Source organism: Balaenoptera physalus (assembly GCF_965194825.1).
Source record: "Balaenoptera physalus genome assembly, chromosome: 17".
In the NCBI taxonomy this organism is placed as follows: Eukaryota; Metazoa; Chordata; class Mammalia; order Artiodactyla; family Balaenopteridae; genus Balaenoptera; species Balaenoptera physalus.
The window spans coordinates 451,889-479,538 of record NC_138895.1 but is presented as its reverse complement, the minus strand read 5'-3'; the positions used below and the strand labels follow the sequence as shown (position 1 = coordinate 479,538).

The 27,650-nt window shown below is 39.6% G+C and overlaps 1 protein-coding gene across 5 annotated transcripts in view; it reads right to left on the bottom strand.

The window, feature by feature from the left end:
* The window catches only part of SPIDR (scaffold protein involved in DNA repair), a 359,526-nt gene that overhangs the window by 216,289 nt on the left and 115,587 nt on the right, over positions 1 to 27,650 (bottom strand). For 3 of the 5 annotated variants that reach the window (XM_082433911.1, XM_082433912.1, XM_082433913.1), the window contains exon 6: positions 12,026 to 12,276. In XM_082433911.1, the coding sequence (XP_082290037.1) occupies positions 12,026 to 12,276 (251 nt within the window). Of the gene's footprint in view, positions 1 to 12,025; positions 12,277 to 20,058; positions 20,815 to 27,650 lie in introns of those variants that run through there. The other 2 variants (XM_082433914.1, XM_082433915.1) reach the window with 2 other exon arrangements.

The following is a 27,650-nucleotide window of genomic DNA, read 5'->3' as shown; positions in this document are numbered from 1 at the left end:
ATTGCATTCAATCTGTAGATGGCTTTGGGCAGTATGGACATTTTAACCATATTAATTCTTACAATCCATGAGCACAGAATATCTTTCCATTTACTTTTGTCTTCCTCAAGTTTTTTCATCAATGTCTTATAATTTTAAGTGTAGAGATATTTTTTACCTCCTTGGTTAAATTTATTCCCAGGTATTTTAATTCTTTTTGACGCAACTGTAAATAGGATTGTTTTCTTAATTTCAACTTTGGATAGGTTTGTGGTTAGCATATAGAAATGCACCTGATTTTTGTATACAGAGATATTGGGGATTCAGTTCCAGACCACCACAATAAATTTAGTATCACAATAAAGCAAATCACATGAACTTTTTGGTTTCCCTGTATATATAAAAGTTATGTTTACACTATACTGTACTCTATTAAGTGTACAATTATGTCCTAAAAAATGTACATACCTTAATTTTAAAATAATGTTATTAGAAAAATGGCATAGAAACACAGGGTTGCCACAAACCTTCAATTTGTAAAACAAACAAACAAAAACGTACAATATTTGCAAAGCGCAATGAAGCAAAGCATAATAAAATGAAGTATGCCTATATTGATTTTTGTATCCTTTGCTGAATTCATTTATTACTTCTAACAGTTTTTCGGTGAGTCTTTAGGTTTTCCTGTATAATATCATGTCATCTGTGAACAAGTTTTAATTCTTCTGATATTTGGATGCCTTTTATTTCTCTTTCTCGCCTAATTACTCTGGCTTGGATTTTCAGTACTATGTTAAATAAAAGTGACGCGAGTGGGCATCCTTGTTGTTCCTGATATCAGAGGAAAAGCTTTGACCTTTTCACTGTTGAGTATGGTATCGGCTGTGGGCTTGCACTTTGTGGCCTTTATTATGTTGTGGTACATTCCCTTAACACCCAATTTGTTGAGATTTTTTTCATGAGTGGATGTTGATATTTGTCAAAGCATTTTCTGCATCTATTGAAATGATCATATGACTTTTTTCCTCCATTTTGTTAATACGATGTATCATGTTGACTGATTTGTGGAAGGTGAACAATCCTTGCATCCCTAGAATCAATCCCAATTGATCATGGTATATAATCCTTTTAATATATTGTTGAACTTGGTTTGCCAATACTTTATTGACGATTTTTGTGTCCATGTTCTTTAAGGATATTGCCCTGTAATTTTCTTTTCTTGAAGTGTCCTCGTCTGGTTTTGGTATCAGGGTAATACTGGCCATGCAAAATGAGTTTGGAGGTGTTGAGTTTGGAGGTGTTCTCTCCTCTTCTATTTTTTGAAAGAGTTTGAGAAATATTGGCATTAATTCATCATTGAATATGAGACAGAATTAAATAGTGAAACCATCTGTTCCGAGACTTTTCTTTGTTGTGAGGTTTTTGATTACTGATTCAATCTCCTTACTAGTAGTTTGTTCAGATTTTTTATTTCATCTTGATTCAGTCTTGGTAGGTTGAATGTTTCTAGGACTTATCCATTTCTTCTAGGATGTCCAATTTGTTGGTGTATAATTGTTCATAGTAGTCTATCATGATCCTTTGTATTTATGTGATATCAGTTGTAATGACTCCCTTCTTATTTCTAATTTTATTTGAGACATTTATCTTTTTTTGTTATATCCAGGTAAAGGTTTGTCTATTTTGTTTAGCTTTTCAAAAAACCATTAATCATTTCCACTAATCTTTTCTATTGTCTTTTCAATCTGTATCATATATTTCCTGACTGATTTTTATTATTTCCTTTCTTCTACTAACTTTGGGCTTAATTTGTTCTTCTTTACATGATTCTTTGAGGTGTAAAGTTAGCGTGTTCATTTGGTATCTTTCTTTTTTTTCCCTTAATGTGTAGGCATTTAACACTATGAACTTCCCTCTTAGAACTGCATTTGCTGCTTCATATTAGTTCTGGTATGTGGTTTTCCATTTTTATTTGTCTCAAGGTATTTTTAATTTCTCTTTTGATATCTTTTTTGATCCACTGGTTGTTCAGGAGCATGTTGGTTTTATTTTTTAAATTAATTATTTATTTATTTTATTTTTTTGGCTGTGTTGGGTCTTCGTTTCTGTGAGAGGGCTTCCTCTAGTTGCGGCAAGTGGGGGCCACTCTTCATCGTGGTGCACGGGCCTCTCACTATCGCGGCCTCTCTTGTTGTGGAGCACAGGCTCCAGACGCGCAGGCTCAGTAGTTGTGGCTCACGGGCCCAGTTGCTCCATGGCATGTGGGATCCTCCCAGACCAGGGCTCGAACCCGTGTCCCCTGCATTAGCAGGCAGATTCTCAACCACTGCACCACCAGGGAAGCCCAGGAGCATGTTGTTTTAATCTCCATCTATTTGTGAATTTTCCAGTTTCCTTCCTTCCTGTAATTGTTTTGTTCCAAACCACTGTGGTCGGAAAACATGGTTGACGTGATTTCAATCTTCTTAAACCTAATAAAACTTGTTTTATAGCATAACATATTATCTATCCTGGAAATGTTTCATGTGCTTTAAGAAGTGTGTATATTCTGCTGTTTTTGGATGGAATGTCCTGTAAATATATGTTAAATGCATATGATGTACTATGTCCAAATCCAATGTTTCCTTATTGATTCTCTGGATGATCCATCCATTGTTGAAAGTGGGGTATTGATGTCTCCTACTATTATTGTATTTCTAACTCCCTTCAGGTATGTTAAATTTGCATTATATATTGAGGTGCTCCTACGCTCGGTGCATAAGTATTTACAATTATTATATCCTCTTGATGAATTGATAACTTTATCATTATGAAATGACTTTTCTTGCCTCTTGTTACAGTTTTTGGCTCAAAGCCTATATACTCTGATATACGCATAGCTACCCCTGCTTTCTTTAAGGTTTCCATTTTCATGGAATATGTTTCTCCATCCCTTCATTTTCAGTCTGTTTCTGGCCTTAAAGGTGAAGTGAGTCTCTTATAAGCAGCATTTAGTTGGGCCTCTTTTTTAAAAAGTCCATTCAGCTACTCTTTGTCTTTTGATTGGAGAATTTAGTCCATTTATATCTAAAATAATTACTGATAAATATGGATTTACTCTTGCCATTTTGTATTGCTTTTTGGCTTTCTGTAACACCTTTGTTCCTTTCTTCTTCTCTTCGTCTCTTCCATTTTAATTTGTTGATTTTCTATACTGGTGTGTTTTGATTCCTTTCTTTTTAACTTTTTTGTTATCTATTATAGGTTTTTACTCTGTGGTTACCACGGGGCTATATAATACACCTTATATTTATAACAGGCTACTTAAAGCTGAAAACAACTTACGTTCAAATGCATACTAGAATTCTATATATTTACTCTCCCCCACTCTGACATTTTATGTTTTTGATGTCACAATTTACATCTTTTATCTTATTTATCCATTAACAAATTATTGTAGCTATAGTTATTTTAAATATTTTTGTCTTTTAATCTTCATACTATATTTAGAAGTGATTTACCCACCACCGTAACATCATTAGAATATTCTGAATGTAACTATATATTTACATTTGCCAGTGAGGTTTATCCTGTCATGTTTCCTGTTACCTTTAGCATCTCTTCTTTTCAGCTTGAAGAAGTCCCTTAGCATTTCTTATAAGGCTAGATTAGTGTTGATGAACTCCTTCAGCTTTTACATATCTGTAAAACTCTTCACCTCTCCTTCAACTCTGAAGGACAACTTTGCTGGGTAAAGTATTCTTGGTTGGCATTTTTTCCCCTTTCAGCACATTGGATATATCATGCCACACCCTTCTTGTTTGCCAACGTTGTGCTAAAAATCCACTGATGGTGTTACTGGGGTTCCCTGGTACGTAACATGTTAATTTTCTCTTGCTGCTATTAAGATGATCTTCTTTAAGTTTTTTTTTTTTTTAATAATGACTTTTTTATATTTATTTATTTATTTTTGGCTGTGTTGGGTCTTCATTTCTGTGCGAGGGCTTTCTCTAGTTGCAGCAAGAGGGGCCACTCTTCATCGCGGTGCGCGGGCCTTTCACTATCGTGGTCTCTCTTGTTATGTAGCACAGGCTCCAGACGCGCAGGCTCAGTAGTTGTGGCTCACGGGCCTAGTTTCTCTACGGCATGTGGGATCTTCCCAGACCAGGGCTTGAACCTGTGTCCCCTGCATCGGCAGGCGGATTCTCAACCACTGTGCCACCAGGGAAGCCCGATCTTCTTTAACTTTTAATAATTTACTTATGTGTCTTGGTGTGGGTCTGTTTGGATTCAACATACTAAGAACTTTCTGGACTTCCTGGATCTAGGTGTCTGTTTCTTTCCCCATAATAGGGAAGTTTTCAGCCATTATTTCTTTGAATAAACTTTCTGCCTGTTTCTCTCTTCTCCTTCTGAGGCCCCTATAATGCAAATATTGGTCCACTTGACGGTGTCTTTTAAGTCCCTGAAGGTATCTTCAGTCTTTTTCATTCCTTTCTCTTTTTGGTCCTCTGTTTGGATGAATTCTGCTGCCCTGTCTTTGAGTTCACTGATCCATTCTTCCACTTAATCTAGTCTGCTGTTGAACACCTCTACTGAGTTTTTCAGTGCAGGTACTGCGTTCCTCAGGTTTGTGATTTCTGTTTGGTACTTTATCTTCTACCTCTTACAGTTCTCACTTTGTTGATGCATTATTCTGCACACCTCAGTGAGCATCTTTATGACTATTATTTTGAACTCTTTTCAGGTAAATTCACTTATCTCTCTTTCATTAGCTCTGTTTCTGGAGTTTTTCTTCTTTTTTTTTTTTTTTGAACATATTCCTCTTATTCTTCATTTTCCTTGACTCTACGTGTTTAGGAGAACAACCTTATTGTTCAGCTTGGCCTGAGTTCTTGGTTCTCTGAAACTTTTGTGAACATCCAAGCTGCCTTCTTTGTTCTCAGTGGCTCCCAGAAGTTGAGAGTATACCAAAACCTATCAGTGTCCCAAAGGGCAGAATCTCAGTCAGCACCTAGATACAAGCTGACTGGAAGCTGGTCCCTCAGTCAGCAGCTTTTAAAGTAGGTAGGGAAACTTATTTAAGGAAAATACTGGGAGCTGGGCATTTCTGCCTACTCCCTCTAAGCTGAGCCCTTTGGGAATAGACAGAAAAGAACTGTTTCTTTTTTTTTTTTTTAACATCTTTATTGGAGTATAATTGCTTTACAATGGTGTGTTAAGAACTGCTTCTTTGTTTGCTACTTTCTGGTGGGATCCACAAATGCCAGCCCTGCTAGCCATCAGAGACAGGCAATCAAGAAGTGTTTCTTCTGGGTGGTAGCAGCAAAAGCTGCTACCAGAATGCCAGACATGTGAAAAAGCCTCTTCTAGGAGACACCATCAACCCACAGTGATGTAGAGGGAGAGCAAGAAGATGGCACCCGCTGCCTCCTGAGTCTCTGAGGAGACTGGCAGTCAGCACCCTAGATGTGTGCTAAATTAGAACTGGATCCTCAGGCAGCAGCTTTTAACATATGCAAATAGGCCTCTTCTGGGCAAAGACTGGGAGATGAGTGTTTCTGTCAGCTCTGTGTGCTGAGCCCTAGAGGAATAGCCACGGGGAGTCCTAGCAAGCCCATTAAGAACTACTTCTATGTTTGCTGTAGTCTTGTGGGTCTCATGGACACAAGCCCCTTTGGCTTTTAGAGCTGGGTGTTATGGGGGCTAGTGCCTCCAGTGAAAGTCTTAAAAGCTGGGGTTCTAGATATTGGATCCAAACTCTTTGCTCCTCACAGAGAAACTAGGAGTTACAAGTTCCCTACTGATTGTTATGTCACTGTGCCAGGGGTGGGGTTTATGGTGAGAGGGTGTCTCATGTCTTAGCCTTTCCTACCCACTTCAACAGGCGTACTTTCTCGTATGCCCGATGTATAACAATCACTCCATTTCTGGATTTCTTTTAGAGGGAACTGCCTTGAGTATAGCTGTAGATTCAATATGTCTATGGGAGAAAGTGAGTTCAGGAGCTTCCTATGCTGCCATCTTGGACTGGAACCTCCAAATTAACTCTTTTCAATATAGTCTGCTAAGTTAGTCACAGATAAAATCCAAAACACCAGTGGAGTGGAAAAAAAAAAAAGATAAATTCACTAACCAAATTAAGATAGTCTAATTATCTTTTATATAAAATAAACAGATTGGTACTGTATCTGAAAAGATTACTGGCATCAATTCAACAAGGCTAAACATTTCTACAAAGTATGAAGTGAAAAAGAATAAAGATTCAAAAACATTCTAAGTTCCAGAAAAAAAAATCATTATAATATTTTTAATAAGCTATACTAGGTAAAGAAACTAGGTAAAGAAAAAATAATTTAAATAAATATAGTTACAATATTTTCAAGTTTTGCTCTCTGTCAGATACAATAGACACTGTGAAAAAAAACTTGATCGTAAGACCGGGGTAATATGGCTTTATTATTGACAACATAACTCAAATATCAAAACAATGTTGCACTGACTTTCATTAGTTATGCCTCAAACAGTGCCATGAATCAAAAATAAAAATAAACAAGGAAGAAAGCCCAAAGAGACTGAATTAACATTTCCCTGTGGGGCAAACCACAGGGAGAGAGGGCCAGTGTTCGCCAGCCTTGAAATGCCAACTACTTAACTTGATCCTTGCTAGCTAGTCCTTATCAGGTTAAAAAAAAAAATCTTTTAATCACTGCTATATTCATGCTACATAATGAAAATCTATAACTTACACCTGCTTTTTTCCTTAGTAGCGGTTTTATTTTCCTCAGGCCCCCTGTTGAACTTCTATGACAAAAGTTGGTGATCTTCCCCTGTGAGGATTATCAAAATGTCTGTATTCTCAGCCTTTTCATAAGACTTCATGTCAACAAATCAAACACTTAATGCGAAACTCTTTCTTCAATCATTACTAGACAACAAGCTAAGCGATTTTCTTAACTCTCTAAAACATGATGCTCTAAACACATATGAGCCAAAACATGTAACCCTTTCCCCTGCTTCTGAAGCAGGTCAGCAAACAGCCATCATGTGGCAATCATGGGCCTTTTGGTCAGTTCAGTAAAGCTCCTCCTACTGTCAACAGAAAGTCTTCCAGTTTGATGCCTGAGACAGACAACCCTAATCACACCAACCTCTCTTTTAGTTTTTCAACACAGTAACTTAAAAAGAATAACCACAAAATAGACATCTCTTAGTTATCACTTAGAAATCACAAGAAGAAAACAATCATGTGCATATTGCTGGAGTTGCTTCAGTCGCCAGCAAAACCCGTGTCCTCAACCTCTTCGCATGTTCTCTTTACCTTCCTGCTCCTCCCCTGAGGCAGGGACCTTAAAAAGCAGCTGTCTTTTCTCCCTCCCCTCCACCTGACAGGCATGAAGGGCCTGGAAGGGGCAGTCCTGCTCCTCACTGAGGCTTCCAGGCCATCTTGCACCTTCCTTATATTCCAGGAGGCGGGGAGGAGAGGACATAGACCATCTTCACCCCAGGGAAGGCACCTCCACAGTTGTGCCAGCAACTCTTTGGAGGCCTTATCTTCTGGCTTCAGGCCACCATTCTTGTTGATTTCAGTGCCTGCCAGGCTTCTGATACCTCAACCTCCTCATTCCTTGAAGTCCTCTCCTCCAAGACTGTGTGTCCTCCACCTCACCTCAGCCACTCATCGCCCATGGTCATCCTCTAAATCTCAAGGTTACAAACCGCCTCCCTCCATTAATTCACTTCTGAGCACCAGTCATTCTTACCTGTGCAGCTCATGACCTCTAGTGTCATGACTTCAGAAGTGTCTGACCAACCTCTCCCCAGTCCACGATCAGATGGTACAACCCCATCTCTTTGTGCTCTACACCCTGCATGTTCTCATTCTGACCTTACCCAGTCTAGATTTCATGGTCCAATATCACAATCACTCTCAGGACTTTTATTGACTGGTTTCATCATACTCAGTGGACAATCCCACACTCTGTTCCACATCTGCAGGCCCACGGTTCAATCCATGCTGACTAGTCAGTCTCAAACTCAATTCATGATGACCACTCCCGCCAAACAATCCTACTGCAATTCCCTAGTTCATTCACTCCCCCACTACATGACCATGTCATCTACTCTCTCTCCTCATTCCTCCAATATCATCTCCTTTTCCTTACTTTCAGCTGATGAAGACACTTCCCATTTCACCGAGAAAGTAGACGTGATCAGAAAGAACTCGCATGAGTTCCCACTGCCACATATATCTACCTGCACCTGAAGAGACTCTGCCCTCTCACCTGTCCATGGATGGACTAACTGTGCTCCTAACCCAGGACACCCCTCCATCTGTAAATCCCTTTCACCAAGTCAGACACAACTCCAACAGTTATCCTCTCTTTCCCCTGCTGAGGAACTTTCCCATCAATATATAAAAAATATGCTCTCATTCCCACTCATAAAAAAGAAATCTCAATCTCCAAATTCCTTTCAATTAGCAAACAGTTCTCTACATCCCTTAAAGCAAAACACACAATGAATTTTCTATGCATGCTGTCTTCAGTTTCTCTCCTTCCATTCTCTCTAAATCCACAGCAATTTGACTTTGCCTGACCATTCCACTGAGAAGGCTCTATACTCCCTGTCCTCCACAGTGCAAACCCAGCAGCATCTGTCATAGTTGGCTGCTTTCCAGGACATCATGCTCTCTTAGATTTAATTCCTCCCTCAGTAGCCTCTTCCTCTGTGACTCAACCACTGCAGAGTGCCTAAGACACAGATTCTGTGACAGATTCTCCTTTCAGTGTGCATTTGATCTAGGAAATGACCCAGCTCATGCCCTAAAAACCATCTGGACACTAAAGATTACAAATTCACATCCAGCACCAACCTTGTCATGTGAAGTCCAGACTCGTACTCCTACTCAGATATATAACGTCTAACTGAACATAGTCAAAAACCTCATGATTTCTTTCATCAATGTCTTGTAGTTTTCACTGTAGAAAACTACAGAAAACTGTAGTTTTCACCTCCTTGGCTGACTTTATTCCTAAGTATTTTATTGTTTTTGATGCTATTGTAAATGGGATTATTAGTGTCTCTATAGATACACTACTGATTTGTGTATGTTAATTTTGTATCCTGCAACTTTAGTGAATTTGTTGATTAGATCTAACAGTTTTTTGGTGGAATCTTTAGGATTTTCAATATATAAAATCATGATAAAAGAAACAGAAGACAAAACAAATAAGTGGAAAGATATCCCATGTTCATGGATTGCAAGAATTAATACTGTTAAAATGTCCATAATATACAAAGCCATCTATAGATTCAATGCAATTCCTAGGAAGAGTCCAGTGGAATTTTTAATAGAAGTAGAAAGAAAATCCAAAAATTTGTATGGAACCACAAAAGACCCCAAACAGCCAAAGAAATCCTGATAAAGAACAAAGTGGGAAGCATCACACTTCCTAATTTCAAGATAAGCTATAAGATAAAGCTATAGTAATCAAACAAGTATGGTACCAGCATAAAAACAGACACATAGACCAATGGAACAGAAAAGAGAGCCCAGAAATAAATCGATGCATACTCAGTCGATTAATATCTGACAAGGGAGCCAAGAACACCCAATTGAGAAAAGACAGTCTCTTCAATAAATGGTGCTGGGAAAACCGGATATTCACATACAAAAGAATGAAACTAGACCCTATCTTACACCATTCACAAAAATTAACTCAAAATGAATTAAAGACTTAAATGTAAGACCTGAAATCATAAAACTCCTAGAAGAAAATCAAGGAAAATAGCTCCATGGCATGGGGTCTTGGCAATGATTTTTTGGATATGACACCTAAAGCACAAACAACAAAATCAAAAATAAACAAGTGGAACAACATCAAACTAAAAAGCTTCCTCACAATTAAGACAAGTAAGACAAGTAAATGACTGTTCACAATAATATACAAGCCATTATGCTTGAACTTGAACTTACGCAGTGCTCTATGTCAATTAAATCTCAATAAAACTGAAAGAAGATAACACAATATGTATAAAAGCAGATCACTATTACTAAGGATACAGAAGAACGTCCTATGTTTAAAAAGTAATTGGGAGGCAACTTGACACAATACAACCGACCTACAGAATTGACCACACAAATATAAACTTTTATACACTCCCCCAAAATGTATGCATACAAGTATAAAAGCATTTGAAACTCCAATTTTTGTTTGGGAGTATGAAAAACTCAAACCCCAGGTAACTGTGAAAAGAACTTGTACAGTCAATGTACAGAGAAAGCAAAAGACTAACAACCTCATCTCCCCCAAAAAAGCCTCATGATATTCCCACCAAGGAAAACCAAACCAAACCATATGATCCCCTCACCACCCTCCTACCTCAGCTCAGGAAGTGTCAGCTCTGTTCTTCCAGCTGCTCAATAAGTCACATTCTCAGAGGCTTCCCTGATCCCCTGTTTAAAATAGAAATGTCCTCCCCTTCCTCCTGGCCATCTGTCCCTCTTTTTCTGCTTTTTCTCCGTAAAGTTTATTTCCTTCTGACATGACATCTACTTTACTTCCTGGCTCCTCATCAGCCTTCCCCTCAGGACAGGTAGAGCTTTCATTGCCTTTGTTCACTGCTGTCCCTCCAGGACATGAAACAGTGCTTGGCACACAGCAGGCCCCCAACAGGGTTGGGAACATGACCTTCTCTAATTGCATAGGATCAACTTCAACAAAGACATCTGAATTCCTTTAATTTGCTTCCTTTCCTGTTTTCTCCAGAGACTATTACAAATCATCACCATATTCATTTGAGGCTGTAACTTCTTCACTTTGGGCATAAGGCCTTCTGTCTTATTTTATGTTAAAAAAAAAAATACAGTGAACAGGCATCAATTGACTCACCATGCTATGTCCATCCCACTACACTCGGTCACATCCTTTTACTTTCCTCTCCACTCCTTTATTCAAGACAGGCCCCCCCTCTCCCACTTCCTTTCCTGGACACTGAGAGTAATTATTCCTAACCTCTCTGCCTCCACTGGGTCTTCCCTATTATTCTCTAAATCCATCTCACCTTTTCTCTGAGATCTCTTTAGACAATGGATCCCAATCAAGCCTGATCAAACTTGCAACCTAAGCTCCCCACCCCATCCTGCCTTGAACCCCAGCTTCCAGCAGAGGGGTCACAGCACCACCTCCACAACTCGAGCCCCTCGCCTCCTGCCCCACCAGTCCACCAACACTGTCCAACACTGTCACTGGGCTCTCCTTGGTGTGCATCGTACTTGCCCTCCTTGACGCAGACATACCCTAAACAGATCTAAAACCGCGTTCTTCATCGCCATGTTTACACTTTCTACTACACTCCTTTTTCCTTGAAACTGTCCATTAAGTCTGCTTTTGTGGCACTGTTCCCCACAAGTTCTCCTTCTCACTTTCACTGGGGTTTTGTTTTCACTGTTTTGTTCTAATTTAAAACACAAAGAGATGATGTACAACACAGGGTTGGGACACGTCCCCCTACATGGCACACCCCAGGCCCCTTCACACGTCTTGCTGGGCCCTCCATGGCCTGGCCCCTATGGTTCTTCACACACACACCAGCCAGTTTCTTGCCCATGAATCCTTGCCCATAAGTCTTTGCATCTGTAAGTGTTTCCCTGGCCAACCACAATCACAAAAGTAATCTCAATAGTCTATATTTCTATTTCCCTCTTTTAGACATGATTAACTCAAAAACAGGAACAGTCCTTTACTCGTCTTAATTGTCTAAGATAGCACTTGGAACACGGGTGCTCAATAAAATGTGATAAACCCAAGCAACCAATCTCCATTAAGGAAAACAGTCACATAAGCTGGTTATGACTGAAACAGTGAAAGCTCAACTTGGATGAACAATTCCATAAACAATCTCCAGAAATTAGGACTCCATAACTGCTTATCAGAATTATAATTCTATTCTGTCAATCTTCCTTCCCAAGTAAATAAGTATTTTTAAATTAACATTGTGGGTATTTGGGCTTTTTAAGAAAGAGAAAAACTTTAAAAAAGTATTTAAAAAGGTGTAATTTAACCTTAAAAGCTTCTTCTTCTTTGCTGAATTTTCTGGAGTCTTGGGAAGCTTTGTCTCTTTCTGGGGTGTATGCAAAATGGTCTCTGTAGATTTTACCCTCGGGTTTATCAGTGTCTCCATAACCTGTCTTCCATCTGATCCAAAATCCACGTGGTATTTGCGAGAGGATTCTGAATCAATGAACAAGACATTCTCCGACTCATCATCTTTTTCGCTATCTGATGAATACTCTAAAATTTCTGTAGGATTTGTCTGAAAAAAATAAAAATTAAGAGAAATGCAATCAAATTTGGAGAACTCTTTATTCAAATTCACATTTATACATGCCTATTATTCTATTCCCTTATGACTATATTCATTGAAATAACTTTGTAGATATAGTATCTGTAGCTTAAACTTCTATTTTGACACAAAATCCAAACTAAGTACGCCATATACCCAAAGACAAGAGATTAAATCAATTGTAAGCCAGGCACTATCTCACAGAATCCACCAAATTCAGTCCAAGTATCTCAATCTTCTGTCAATAAACTAAAAGAAATGTACCACACATATGTCAGTCTCAAAAACTGAACTCATAACACCAACCTGAATGGCCATTAGTCATTGTAATCTAACACCTATTGGAAAAAAAGTATTGTTTTGATTTTGAATTTTAATATGGGGTAAATAATATTCACTATTTGTTAAAAGCCAACTATAAAGAAAATTGCCTCTTCAGGTGTAAACCACTTAATTTACCAAAGAAGTCTCCAATGATAAAGATGAAAAATGGACTTTTCCCACACAATTCCAATACAATATTATATATTCAAGAGGCTAATTTGAAATTGCTAATATCAACAGGAACTATTTAAAGAATGAATCACTGAGTCTTCTTCCTAACATTTCCTATTCTTTCTTTTACTCAAATTTCTGAACTACCAGAAAAATAAGAATTTTTTTTGAAAACTAGATTATAAGACAGAAGTCATATCAACAGCCAATCCTGGAGAAAAGAATCAAAACATTCTTCTGTAATGTTTGCTGTCTTTGCCCAGACACATGCTAAAACTTTCAAGTGTGGCAGGTATTTTATTTTCCCATTACTTGGTTTTGCAAGTCAGTCCCGTACTAATGTCAGCAACAATCTACCCTTCAACGTTCTAATTTTCCAGCATATCAGTAGCCCCTCCTAATTTAATACCTACACTAAATTTTAAATTCACTAAATGTAAACTGTACATTTAGTTGAGCGGATTCTGTACCCGGTCAATTCACAGTGTAGCCGGGGGGACCCTGATGAGGAGTCCTTTCCACTGACGGTCAGCATGGACTGCGTCACTGGCATCATAGCAGGCACTTGGCTAGAGCAAGTGAAGAGGATACGAGTGCACGAGGGTTATCACTTGTGGGTATATGTGTGTGCATGGCTGTGGGTGTGTGCGTGCGTGTGTGCGTGTGTGTGGAGGTTGGTTAGCACTATGGTTTTCATCATTTCCTCATCTACACACAAGGCAAAAGCTTTACCACATTTGGCCTTGTTTGAGGATTTTATAGTTAAAACCATTTTAAGAGCTTAAAAAGGACATCACCCATCCCCACATCTCCTCCAAAAACCAGCTTGGGTAGTCACCTGTTACCAGGCGCATTTAAAATACGAAAAAGTAAATGAAAAAAATTCTCAAAAGAAGAGCTTAGTTCCACTATCCTTTCCACAATCTCAGTTGCATGCCTACATTACTGCATTACTAAAGTGCTTAATTACTAAATACTGCTAACCCATTAATAAGCTCAGGGGTCACGTTTCCCCCCAAACACAGCTTCCAAATAAATATTAACAATAGGCCACAAAAAGAACCAGGGTCGTTTACACTGAAAACTAAGTTCCTCAACACTGAAAAGTTTTATATATGACTTGAGAACTCCAAGTTTAATTTCATCTTTTTGTGATGGAACGTCTTGTCTTTTAGCGCTCTCAGGGTCCGCGCTTCCCGCCAGAGCAGGGCTTCTCAGCCTCGGCGCTGCTGCCACTTCACGCTGGATCGTGTGGGGTCCTGCCCTGTGCACTGCGGGCTGTTTAGCAGCGTCCCTGGCCACTACCCACTAGACGTGTTAGCACTGCCCCACCAATCGTGACTATCACAGATGTCTCCAGGCATTGCCAAGTGTCCTCTGGGGGACAAAATCATCCCCAGTTGAGAACCACTGTCCTAGAGAAATGTCAACAAATAACCAGCTACACGTGGCCTGTGCTGGGGACTCACGTGCAGAAGCAAAGGGGGCACAGGGCATTGTGGGGATGGGGAGGTCAAAATGAAATAGTCATAAAACAATGTGGTGGAAGTATTGCAATCGAAGTGTTGTTCAGGCTCCACGGGAACAAGAGGAAAACAAAGCCAGGTGAGGCACAGGGAGAAGGGAAGAAGGAAAGAACTGCCACCTAAAGCTGAATGCTAAGTGTAGATTATGAGGCAGAGAGAGAAGGAAGTACATTCGGGGCTAGGAACAGGAGGACCACAAGTATGAGGCCAGAGAGAACAGAGCACATGCCGGAAAACCTACAGGCAGCAGAAGAGAGAGGGCTGTTGAACACCTTGCAGACCAGAGCAGGGCATGCAGCTTTATTCTGAGGCACTGGGGGAGCCACAGGCAGTTTTAACAGGGGCTGACCAAGTCACATGTTGATATGGAATGATCATCCAAACAACAGTCTGAAGAACTGACTCTACTATGGGCAAGGAGGGAAAGCAGCTAGCTAAAGGGCTCCCAGATGTTAGAAATGAAAGTGAAAGCAGAGGCAAAGGACTCCCCAAGCACCTGGTTTGAGCAACAAGAGAGGTACATTTATCAAGAATGGGAATTCAGGAAATATTATATGTCCAATATATCTGGAGAGGGATGGTTACTAATACTAAATATGGTTTTGATATGTTAATATTGCAATGCCTATGAAATAGTTGAGGTAAAACTGACCAAGAGGCAGCGGCTCTATGGGTCTGGAGCTTTAAGAAAGGGATATGACACGGAGATACAAGTTCAGGAATCATAAGAACAGAAACAGTGCATGAAGGTATGAGAGTTAGAAAAGACTGTCCATGGAAGTTATGTAAAAGTAAGAAGAGAAGGTTCAGGTTGGAACCTTACGAATATCACCAACATTAAACCTGTATTCAGGTGAGAAGAGACAGAAAAGTGGATTGGATTTGAGAAAAAAGAGATTACACAGACATGACCCCAACATCATCTCAAGCTCAGCCCTGCCCTCAATGGCAGGTTATCTTAAGCAATTTATTTATCTTAAGCAATTTATTTAACTTTCCCATGCCTGTTTCCTCATCTTCAATTTGGAGAAATAATCACATCTAACACATTAAGCATTTAGTAAATGTTTTAAATTTTGTATTTATTTTCTGCAAAGTTTTTTTTCTTGATTCCTAAGAGGATCTCGATGTAAAGGACAATGAGGAACACAACAAATAATGTCTTCAGCAGCCAATCAAAACGACAACTAATGCCTTAGCCAGCAAAGGAAACCATGTATTCTTCACATAGGCATTTCTAATTTCTAACAGGAAGCAAAAGGCCATAACAAATATCTTTAGCAAAAGAGAGTAAGAGGCAACACTTCAGCATATTTTATTTTAGAACTGCTCCCCCAAGCCTGAAATCCTGATGAACGTGGAAGAACTTTCCTCACGTGGACACAGAGATAAACTACAGCTCACCAGACACTAGCTGTCTTAGCCCCAGCCTGACAGTAAGGAACTCACATTCTTTCACAAAGATGGTGTGCACATGTGCACACGTGTGCATGAATGCACGTGCATGGTGTGTCTGTGTGCACGCATGTGGAGGTGCATGTACCTGGGATGAGAGGAGACGGGAAGAATCAAAGACAGGTCAGAGGAGCCTGCAGGTTCAGAAGCTTCAGTTTACATTTTATCTTTATACTGTAGAATCTGATTAATGAGAAAGGAGGGCTATGAGTTTTGGACCAAGAAAGACTTGGTTCTGAATCACAGTGCAGCTATTTTATTGTTTTGCAGTTGCACAAGTTACTTCACTGGCTCTCCCATCGCTTAGTTAAATGGAAAAATTCTACTAGAAATATTTCAAGAATTAGAGATACTTACTATTTATTATGAAATAATTTAAGCACATGGAAAAGGATAAGAAATAAAAAAAACATGTTTTCATTACCCAATCACCCTTCATCAAATATTAACACAATACAAATTTTTCTTCAGTTTTTTTAATGATGCGGTTGTAATTTCCTCTCTCTCTCTTCCTGGTCTAGTTTTCCTCCTTCCTAGAGGTAACTCTCTCCTGAATTTGGCATTTCATTAACATCCTGTTTTTATTCTTTTTCTACCACACACACACACATAAATACTATATAGTATTATTTTGCAAGCTTTTAAACTTTATATAAAATTTTTAAATGGTATCCTGTGAACACAGCTCTGAATGACCTACTTTTCCATCAATATTGTCTTTTTTTTTTATATCTATCCATGTTCATACATGTAGCTCTATTTCAGTGCGGCCCAATGAAAGAAAGCTATGTAATTTAAAATTTTCTAGTAGCCATATTAAGAAAATAAAAAGAAACAGATGAAATTAATATGATATTATTTAACCAAATGTATCAAAAATATAATCATTTCTCTTCTTTCTCAGTTGTCACCAGAATCATCTTTAGCAGTCCCTTCACAGCAATCCCAGTTTTTGCTTCTGTGCACCTCAAAACTCTCCCAGCCTCTACCCACACCCAGTTCCAAAGCCACTTCCACATTTTAAGATATTTGTTACAGCAGCACCACACTTCTCAGCACCGCCCTCTGTTTTGGTCTGCTCAGGCTGCCATAGCAAAATACGAGAGAGAGAGAGAGAGAGAGAGAGAGAGAGAGAGAGAGAGAGAGAGAGAGAGAGAGACACAGAGACACAGAGACAGACGGAGAGACTGATTTTCTCCTGCTTTCTTTGGAAAGCTAACCAACTGGTGCCCTCTGAAAATTTTCATATACAATTACTTTCTTCAGGTCTACAGCCCATTTACAGAAATAATACAGAAGAGAAAATCAGGATCCTTTGTAGTAGAAAAAATACTGCAGTGGTCAAATTCACAGAACCAAAGAGTGACTATGTAGCCATGATCATAATTTGCTAATGTTTAAAACATAACAAAATTATTAGTATTATGACTCTTTTTCTCTCCTCTGACCCAATAAACTTCAGAACTAGGAGTCTCCTGAATTAGTGATTAAGTATCACAAATGACAAGATTAAGACATGAGCAAGTAGTTCCTATGAAATCAGTCAGCAAAGGCAAGGACAACACCCTAACCTGACCACAGCTGAAGTCACCTGCAATCTACCAAACCCATACCGGCTCAGTTTCCAGAAGTCAGAAATACCACTGTAGGAGACATCCGTTACAATTTATTTCTGACCCCTCCTTTCAGAGAACAACTGCTTTTCTACCGGGGGATAGCCATCCACCTCCAAGCAGCCACAGGGATGGTCTCCCATGTCTGAACAGTCATGTGTCTACTATGATTGGCCTTAGGTAGGCAACTGACCAGATCTGAGGCAAGCAGATTCTGCAGATGATCTTGAATTGAGAGTTACAGAGTCTGAGAGGTAGAAGCTGAGACACACTACTGACAAATCTCTAAAGGAAAGACCCGTGAGTTCCTGCTAGTGAGGTTCCCAGATCTCCCTGAGGCCCAGTTCACCCTTCAGCTTTACCTTAGATTCCTCAGGATATACTAGCATGATTCCAAAAAATTTACTTTTCCTCTTAAACTAGCTACGTTTGTTTTCTGTTACTTGCATTTAAGAAAATTAACTATCTGCTAAATATCTCCAAGTACAGAAAATGTTCCATTAAACAAATATGTATTAAGTACGCACTACGTGTAAGGTGTTACGCAAGAGAGAAAATTTAATGAGACACAGTTCCATAAAGACCTTGAAATCAAATAAAGGAGATATTTCTTAAAATTCTTAACAGATAAAGATGAGAAAAGAGAAAAGAAAGCACATAAGGTAGCAAAGTACCATGGATATTCAAGATACACAGACAAGTCTAGACAAATGGAAGTTTAGAGTTCACGTTGGGAGGCAAGAGACAATAACAACATAATCCTACAGATTGGGTGTGTGTGTAGAGAGAGCACATACGTTCTCTTACAAAAAGATAAATCAAATGACCCATCATCAATGGGAAATAGGTTCTAAATTTATTTCTTGGAATAATGATGAACTGGGGCAAATTCACTCACATCCTTCCAATGTGGCTTCTTGGTACCAGTGACTGCTCTGGGTCAGTGATAAAGTCCATGCCTTTAGACTTGTTTCCATTCCCAGCTCCACTGATGAAGTGCTCTAGCAAATTAAGTTACTATAGCGTTTTAATGTGCTGAAAGTAATTCAGCACACTGGCAAGCGTTAATTCATTTCCAGCCTACTACTTTAATAATTATTACTCTAAAACTGTTTGGTAACCAAATAGCACTACTGAAAATACTTCAGATAAAGAATCAGTTGGTTAAAGTAATGCACTAAGAAAGGCCAAATTTCATGACAGTCAAGATAGTGGTGCTACCAATTGAAATAGAGGACACATTCAAGAGCAAAGAACAGCGGAAAGAAGGTAATTCTTTGGAATACAGGGAGTTTTAAATGATCACAGGACTAGCACAGACACAGAGAGCCACCTGGCAGGAGGCTGGAAATTCAGCTGCTTGGCAAAGAGGTCACTGGAGAAGAAACAATCCAAGATATTGACCTGTAAGATGCCCTCATGGAGGACACGCTTGAGGACAAGCTGGCCGCCAGCACTCTAATTTCTGGGCTCCTTGAAGCCAGTTAAGGTGCATTTATGACTTCCACCTCATCGTAGACAACCTCCCACAGACTGTATGGTAGGAATCACAATGGCTCCATGACTTCCATTACTTTTAGGGATTCTTTATTTTAATAATCTATAATACCGTGCAGCCAAGATGATAAAAAGACCCCACTGTCTCTCCCTTAAAATCTGCCAGTTATCTGGCAGTGCATACAACATCTGAGCGATGGGGAGAGCAAGGATAAAATGGGAAACACACAGCTCACAAGGATAAAATGTGAGCTGTAATCAGCTGGAAAACCAGGAATAAAAAAATTCTACAATTTTCCAAATAGGTGGATATTCAACAAAATCACTGTCTTTTTCTTTAAAAAATAGATTTTAAATAAGTATCATAAATTTTTAATTTAAAAAATTAATTAGCATAATGTTCTATGCAATTCATCTGATACTCTTTAAGCTAAAGTTACTTCCTGTAATCCCATTTACAAATTTCTTCATGAAATGTTCAGGAAAGAGTTTTGTAAGTAAAGAGCTACCCCTGAACTGAAGCGTCCTAATTCCTATAAATCAAATCTTTATCTAAATCCATGTATAAACGTATACATGTGTAGAGTCCTCCTGGATAAAAATTGCATCCACTAACAAAGTTAAGAAGTTAACTGCAAGGGCTTCCCTGGTGGCGCAGTGGTTAAGAATCTGCCTGCCAATGCAGGGCACACGGGTTCGAGCCCTGATCTGGGAAGATCCCACGTGCCGCGGAGCAACTAAGCCCGTGAGCCACAACTACTGAGCCTGCGCATCTGGAGCCTGTGCTCCACAACTAGAGAGGCCGCGATAGTGAGAGGCCTGCGCACCGCGATGAAGAGTGGCCCCCACTTGCCGCAACTGGAGAAAGCCTTCGCACAGAAACGAAGACCCAACGCAGCCGTAAATAAATTAATTAATTAATTAAAAATAAATAAATAAAATATGAAAAAAAAAAAAAAAGGAAGTTAACTACAAGATTAAGCTGACCCTATGGGGTAAAGCAAATGAAACCAATCAGCCAGATGAAACACCACTCTAACTTTCATTAATTAAAGCTTTTAATTCTAAACTTTATAGAAAGGTCACACCAAGAGCAACAGTGGAGTATCAATAATAAATGATAACCTCTTCATCTTCAGATGACGCCTTTGTAGCTAAATACTCACCCAGCTGGTAAAACAAAAGGAAGATGGTAACTAAACTAAAATCATTCCTTGAGATAACCAATTACAGGACAGAAAACAGCTCAAACAAAAACACAAGCCTCGAGCCCTGGTCTCAGCCCACACAAGAAGGCGTCCCCAGCGGGGCCAGGGAAGCACCCTGTGCGCCTGCTAGCCCTGCAAACTGGCAGGGCCACACCTGACAGCACTGCCTCTGCTCTCCGAGGCTTCCCACCCAATTACCGGCCAGCCCAGACCTGCCCTGGGAGGATCAGCGAGGGCCAGGCTATGACCAGTTCACCATGTTTATCCGGGTTCAGCCTCCCTTTCTTCAACTCAGTACAAATGAGAACAGTCAGGAGAATTTTAAGGAAAGAACAAGAGAAGTATAAAGTCCTGCCTGCTAAGAAGCTTTTAAATCTAACAACCACCACTGAATGTTTTTAAGAAGGTTAAAAGGTGGGGGCAACAGCAAATATGCTGAAGAAGATACGCCATGGCAGCCGTGACAAGTAACACCGCCAAAACCAAGACCGCTCTTAAAAATTAAGGAGAATGAAGAGTACTGGTAGCTGATAAGCCAACAAATTTAGTTAGCAAATGCTCTCATTTCCACTCAATTATAAAATGGAATTCATTCGTTTAACAAAGTGGTTGAATGCTGCTATGTATCAATATCAGAAATCATTCTGGGTACAGTGGATATACTGGGGGCGGGGCTGGGACACCAGAATCCTTATCCATGTGGTCTTTAAATTCCCGTGGAATCGTAACACACACACACACACACACACACACACACACACACTCCTTAATTAACAATGGGCTGTTCACTGGCTATTTATCAAGAACTACACTGGTTGTGTGAAAAAGGACAGCAAAACCACCAAGAATGGAAGGAGTGTATCAGAATCCCAGCTCCTAACAGTATTTTATTTTCTTCTGGGATTAAAAATCAATAAAAGCAACAAAATTCTAGACAACAGAGTCTTAAACTACTGATAGGAGATACACTTTCACTGTTTACTTGGTGAGCTTTCTGTGACTGAAACTTTATCCATGAAAATCACTGCCAGCTAGTAAGAGGGAAACAAAAGCTACAGATTTTCTCACACATTCAAGAAAAAAAAATATTTTCGGAGGTAAACAGGTTTAACAAGCTACACCCATGGTTACACCTCTGTAAACCACTTGGCTTGCCTTCCCCAAACCAAATGTTTCCAACCTCCAATTCCAGCCCAGTGAGAACAACAGAATACCGACATGGGTTCACAAAAGCACCACTCCACCTCATCTCAGCATCCAAAGTGCCTGCTCTGAGGAGCCCAAGGAGGAAACGAGAAACAGCAGGGCAAAGGCTCACCCTAAGACAAAGAGCAAGAGAGAGAAACCGCGGCACTCAAGAAGGAACCTGCGGGGTCAGTCAGAGTTCACTGAGCAGCAGCTGAGTGTGGAGAAGCGCCTGCAGGCCCAGGTCCAGGAGGAGCCCGCAGCAAAGATCCGCCCAGAACCAGGACCACAGGGCCTGGCGAGTGACTCCAGGAGAACAAAGAAAAGCACCCTTCCTCCAAGGAAGACAGTATATCACTGGAATATGGGTGCAGTCTGTGACACAACCTGTCTGACCATTCTCTCTGTTTCAAATATGTTCCGAGAAAGACACAGCCCACGTCTTTCTGCAACACGGCCTTCTGGCAGACCCAGGCAGGGGTGGCACGCGTAGCCCTGGTCACCTGGAGGCTAAGGGGCATCCAACTCAAACCTACACTCACAACTGGGGCCTCAAAATTAACAGAGAAGCAAAAAGGACAGCATACTCAAAAAGATTAATCTGCTCATTTGTGCAAACAGAACCAGAGGCAAGACACAGGTTGTTGCTGGTTATGAGTCAGGCTTTGCTTTTATTCAAGGCAAAGAATGAAAATCCTACACAAACTATTAGGTATAAAATAAGCTATAGGGATATACTGTAAACACGGGGAATATAGCCAATATTTTACGATAACTATAAATGGAGTATACCGTTTAAAAATTGTGAATCACTACATCGTATACCTGTAACTTATATAATATTGTACAGCAACCACACTTCAATTTAAAAAAACTAAACTAAACTAAAACAAAATAAAATCCTACACAATGCAGAATGGGGTGGGGGGGTGGGGAGATGGGATGGAAGAAATGGAGGGAGGAGCCTAGAGAAGGTAGAAAGAAGGCTTCAAAGGAAACAAGCTCAGGTAAGTGCCCTAAGGAACAAGGGAATAAACTAAAGCAAGAACACTGAAAAGCAACTACACAGCCTCACAGGGCCTAAGGTGTACCCTCCAAACATGGGTTCCAGGAGGTGTTAACAGGCATTCAGAGAAAAGGGAGTTCCACAGTCAAATCAATTTGAATAAACATGGTTGAATAAAATTAAGTGCTGAGATTTCTCAGGAGCCTTTAATATATCCTTCCATACTGTGATCTCTAGGAGGAGGCTGTAGTTTTCCATAATTTCTTCTACTTCCATCTTCTAAAATACCATATGCTGAAGAGAGTTTAATATTTTCTTGACAACTCACAATTATTCTCGTGGATAACCATTATTTTGGACTTTGAGGTATGCAGTCCTGCATATGCCAGATGGGTTTCCTTTCCCACCATTAACAAGGTTGCTGGCTGGTCTCAAACCTGTGATACCCAAATCTGCTCCTAGCTGCATTTCTGATTGACTATCAAAGTCACAGACTCCTTGTTTGCTTTGGGTTTGAAACCAGGAAACAGCAAGGCTCAGTGCTGGACAACAGGAGGACTATAAAGATTAATAAAATATAGATTTTGCTCTTCAGACATTTGTATCTAGCTACTTGTTCACAATCCACTGAAGCCAAAAACACTCACTGTAAAGAAAATCTAAAAGCAATTATTTTAGGGACTTCCCTGGTGGCGCAGTGGTTAAGAATCCGCCTACCAATGCAGGGGACACGGGTTCGAGCCCTGGTCCGGCAAGATCCCACATGCTGCAGAGCAACTAAGCCCATGCACCACAACTACTGAGCCTGCGCTCTAGAGCCCGCAAGCCACAACTACTGAGCCCATGTGCTGCAACTACTGAAGCCCGTGCGCCTAAAGCCCATGCTCCGCAACAAGAGAAGCTACCACAATGAGAAGCCCGCGCACCGCAACAAAGAGTAGCCCCAACTCGCCACAACTAGAGAAAGCCTGCGTGCAGCAATGAAGACCCAATGCAGCCAAAAATAAATAAATAAATAAATTAATTAATTAAAAGCAATTATTTCAGAGGTTAGCTGAAAAGGTACCAATCAGACTTCAGGCAGGTAGCATCTGACCATATCTTATAAAACATGGTGAAAGAGGGCAAACTAGGTAAACTGAAACAGAGGAAGATAAAATGACTTATATGTAGTCGTCCAGAGTCACACAACAAGGTAAGTGAATAATCTCAGGAATCCCCACTATCCACACAGGATTCTAAACACACTACACCAGCCTCTGTCTAGAAAATAATGCCAGCCAAAAGAATAGAGGAAAACATATATACACACACACAGATACACATACATATATATGTCTACATATTTAACTTCAACAGCTACTGAAGTGCAGAAAGGCAAAATGAATTCTCTCTAAAGAAGAAATTTGTCCTGTGTATTTTTCCATAACATGAGGGTCAATAAAGGTGATACAGCAAGCACTTCATATTAATATCAAGGATTTTAAAAGGTGTAATGTTTTATAATGCTCATTTCATCATTATTTCAATGACTAAAAGATAATGTTTAACATACTGTTGGGAATTTTATTGACCACAATGAGCTAAAACAATATTATGGAGATAAGTCAGCTCTGAAAATGATTACTCTTTAACATGTATGCAAGAACATGAACTATGAAAAAAAGAAGTGCCAGGTTGTTTCAGTCTCTAAAAGCTAGAAACAACAAAGTAGTCCACTCTTAAGAAGATACTTGGTTTAAACTGTAAATTCAAACAAAACAATGTTTATCTTGGTGAAGTTTTAAAGACCCATGATACTATAAAGTTATGCTGGGCTTGATTCACGAAGTCATGTAGATTTTCTTACTTGAAAAATAAAGATAATGCTGACAAAATAATCAATTCACTAAAAGAACATATCTGAAATATAGTTGAACTAGCAGAATATTTTATATATACATGAAACTATATATATAAAACACTGTATAGCAGAACACTGACAACCAGCAAAAATTTTGTGTATGTTTCTGAACACTTACTATGGAGTGTTCAGGAGTGTTAACTCAGCGGTTGAGCTGAACCAACCACGTGCACTCAGAAGGGCTGCTTTCCTCACTGGCCCTTGACTGGCACTTGAGAACTGATCTCTTGGAATATTCAAATTGATAGAAGTATTTTGCACACTCAGTACCTTGGCCACACTGTACTATTCTGTCTAGACGGTCTCTGCAAATCATGTAATTCACGGTGAGCACTGCTTTCCTTCTGTGGGAGACTGGGTTTGGTCACTACAGACAGTCACCAAGCATGGTTACCAGCATGACCAAACCCCACCAGGAACCAGTGAGCTTACTACACTCTACATGTGCTGCTACAGTCACTGCTCGAGGACTAAGCGTGTCCTGTGCAACCTCTGGGTGGGCACTCTTGGAAGCTCATGGCTGGTTCCCCCAAATGCTCCTGACACACCTTTCCCCTGTGGACTGTGCTTGGTATCATTTGCTGTAATAAACCTTAGCCTCAAGTATAACAACTTCCAAGCCCAATGATTCCTCCCAACAAATCACTAAATCTGGGGATGGTCTTAGGACTCCAGACACACAGAGTTTATAGAATTTTATTAATTTTAATACACTTTCCATTATTTGAGTAGAGTGAGAGGGTGAGAGGTACAAACTAGTCTACACAATCCTGGTAATCAGATGTGGCTGGATTTTTTTTTTTTTTTTTTTTTGGCTGTACCGTGTGGCATGTGGGATCTTAGTTCCCCGACGAGGGATCAAATGTGCGTCCTCTGCGTTGGAAGAGTGGAGTCTTAACCACTGGACCGCCAGGGAAGTCCCCTGGATATATTTCTTTTAATAATGTATATTCAAGACTTAGAGAAGCATCACAGACAACACATAAGCCAGTGAGGGTGGTTGCGTTCCAATCAATCTTCATTTGCAAAGACAGGTAAGGGGCTTGACGTCGCCTGCAAGCTACAGTTTGCCAATCCCATTCCAGAACTGAGCTTCAATAAAAATGTTTTTTCTCAATTTCTTTTCTAGGTAAAGACAACCACGGATTAAAAAAATAATAAAACAAAAAGTAAACAAAGGAGAATACCAAAATTCTTTCCTCATCACTCAATGTACCTTAATATGCTATTATAAAAGTAAAACTCAAATCACCTAAATTAGAAGTAGAAATAAATTTTAAAATTCAATTAGTATTTGCTGATACCCACTCTGACCTCAGTGTACTACCAAAAGTTATGAAGAGAAAATCCAAGGGTAAGCTGGCTCACGGGCACTGGGCATCCCTAGACTGGCTGACATCCCCCTCACTGGGTTTTCTACTGCGTCGTAACAAATCACCACCAACTTAGAGAGTCCAGGAATGGCAGGCTGAGGTCTCTACTCAGAGTCCCCCAAGGGTAAATCAGGATGCTGGCTGGCTGCTTCTCGTCTGGAGCTCAGGGTCCTCTTCCCAGCTTGCATGGTTGTGGCAGACTCAGTGCCTCGCAGTTTTTGGACTGAGGTCCCTGAATTTTTGCTGGCAGTCAGCTGGGGGCTGCTGCCAGCCTACATGACTTTCCACATGGCCTCCCCCATCTTCAGAGCCAGCAACAGATAATCTTTTTCCTGTGGAATCCTCATGTAACTTCCTGCAACTGGTTCTTACAATCAAAGTTTAGAACATTTAATTTAGCCAATAACTGGATTCAGTATTGCTCAACGAATATCTCAAAGTATGCCTAACAAAATTAAAGCCCGTAAAAATCACTGAGAGGTTTTGAAATGAGCTTTTTTATAGAAAGGGTCCTACCTTATAAACATTTAATCCAAACTTCTGAGACACTGGACCAGCATTAACATGAACCTTAACCATTCAGGTAATACATGACCTCGAATGAGGTCAAACAAAAAAGATTTTCTATCGTGTGACGTTCTTAACCATACTTGTAGTAAGTGCCCCAAATCTATAAAAATTCCTTTCTTCATCATCCACAACTTACTGATTTAATGACAACTATCCTAAAAGAAACTAAACAAAACAAGAAATTTATAACAGCTTGAAAACATAAAACAATTAGAGCTATTTTCTTAAAGGCCCCTAAAAAAATTTTTGTTTTCTTAATAGCTATTAAGTCTTGATCTACTTTACCAAAGCAAAAAAGAAAGAAAAATATACAACTTCTAAACTAGACAAAGCAAAATAGAGAATTACACACCTTGCGAACTTTCTACCAGTTTTAGCTACAAATCCACCTGGCCATATCTATTAAAATTAGGCGTGGTCTATTGTTTAAATGGGCTTTCTTGTCTCCTTGATTAAATTAGGTACAATCGAAAGCTGAGTTGTCCACAACAAATCAGAAGATTAAATCTCAGCTAAAAATGAGGACAGCATCTAAAAGTAAACTATCACAAAGAGGCCCAAGGTGGAGACAAACAGGAAAACATCCTCTTTTTGCTGGACAGACATAAAAAGAAGGAAAACAAAAGAGAACTTAGACACTTAGACTTCAAAACTGCACAAACAAGGCAAAATAATTAAATCCAAACAATTCGGAAATATATTCAAAGTGGGCCAATTTATATCTTTTTTTATTTTTTTCTTTTCATAATTTTCATATTTTTAGTTGTGGCCTTTCTTTTTTTGCTTAGAGAAGTACCTTTAATACTTCTTGTAAAACTGTTTTCGTGGTGCTGAATTCTATTAGCTTTTGCTTGTCTGTAAAACTCTTTGCCTTTCCTTCAAATCTCAATGAAAACCTTCCTGGGTAGAGTACTCTTGGTTGTCAGGTTTTTTCCTTTGATCACTTTGAATATACGTGCCATTCCCCTCTGGCCTGCAAATTTATGCTGAAACTCAACTTATAACCTTATGGGAGTTCCTTTGTACATACTAGTTACTTTTCACTTGCTGATTTTAATATTCTCCATCTTTATTTTTTTGTCATTTTAATTGTTACGGGTTATAGTGTGGACCTCTTTGGTTTCATCTTGTTTGGGACTCTGTGCTTCCTGGACCTAGATGTCTCTTCCCTTTCCCAGGTTAGGAGGGTTTTCAGCTACTATTTCTTCAAACAAGTTCTCTCTCTTCTTCTAGAACCCCTATGATGCAAACGTTAGTACACTGGATGTTGTTCCAGAGGTCTCTTCAACTGTCCTCATTTAAATTTTGTTTTCTGTTCAGCTTGAGTGATTTCCACTGCTCTGTCTTCCAGTTCTCTGATCCATTCCTCTGTACCCTATCATCTACTGTTGATTCCTTCTGGCCTATTTTTTATTTCAGTTATTACATTCTTCCACTCTGCTTGGCTCTCCCTTAAATTTTCTCTTTGTTAAACTCACTGTGTCCAACCCTTCTTCTCCTCAGTTCCGTAAGC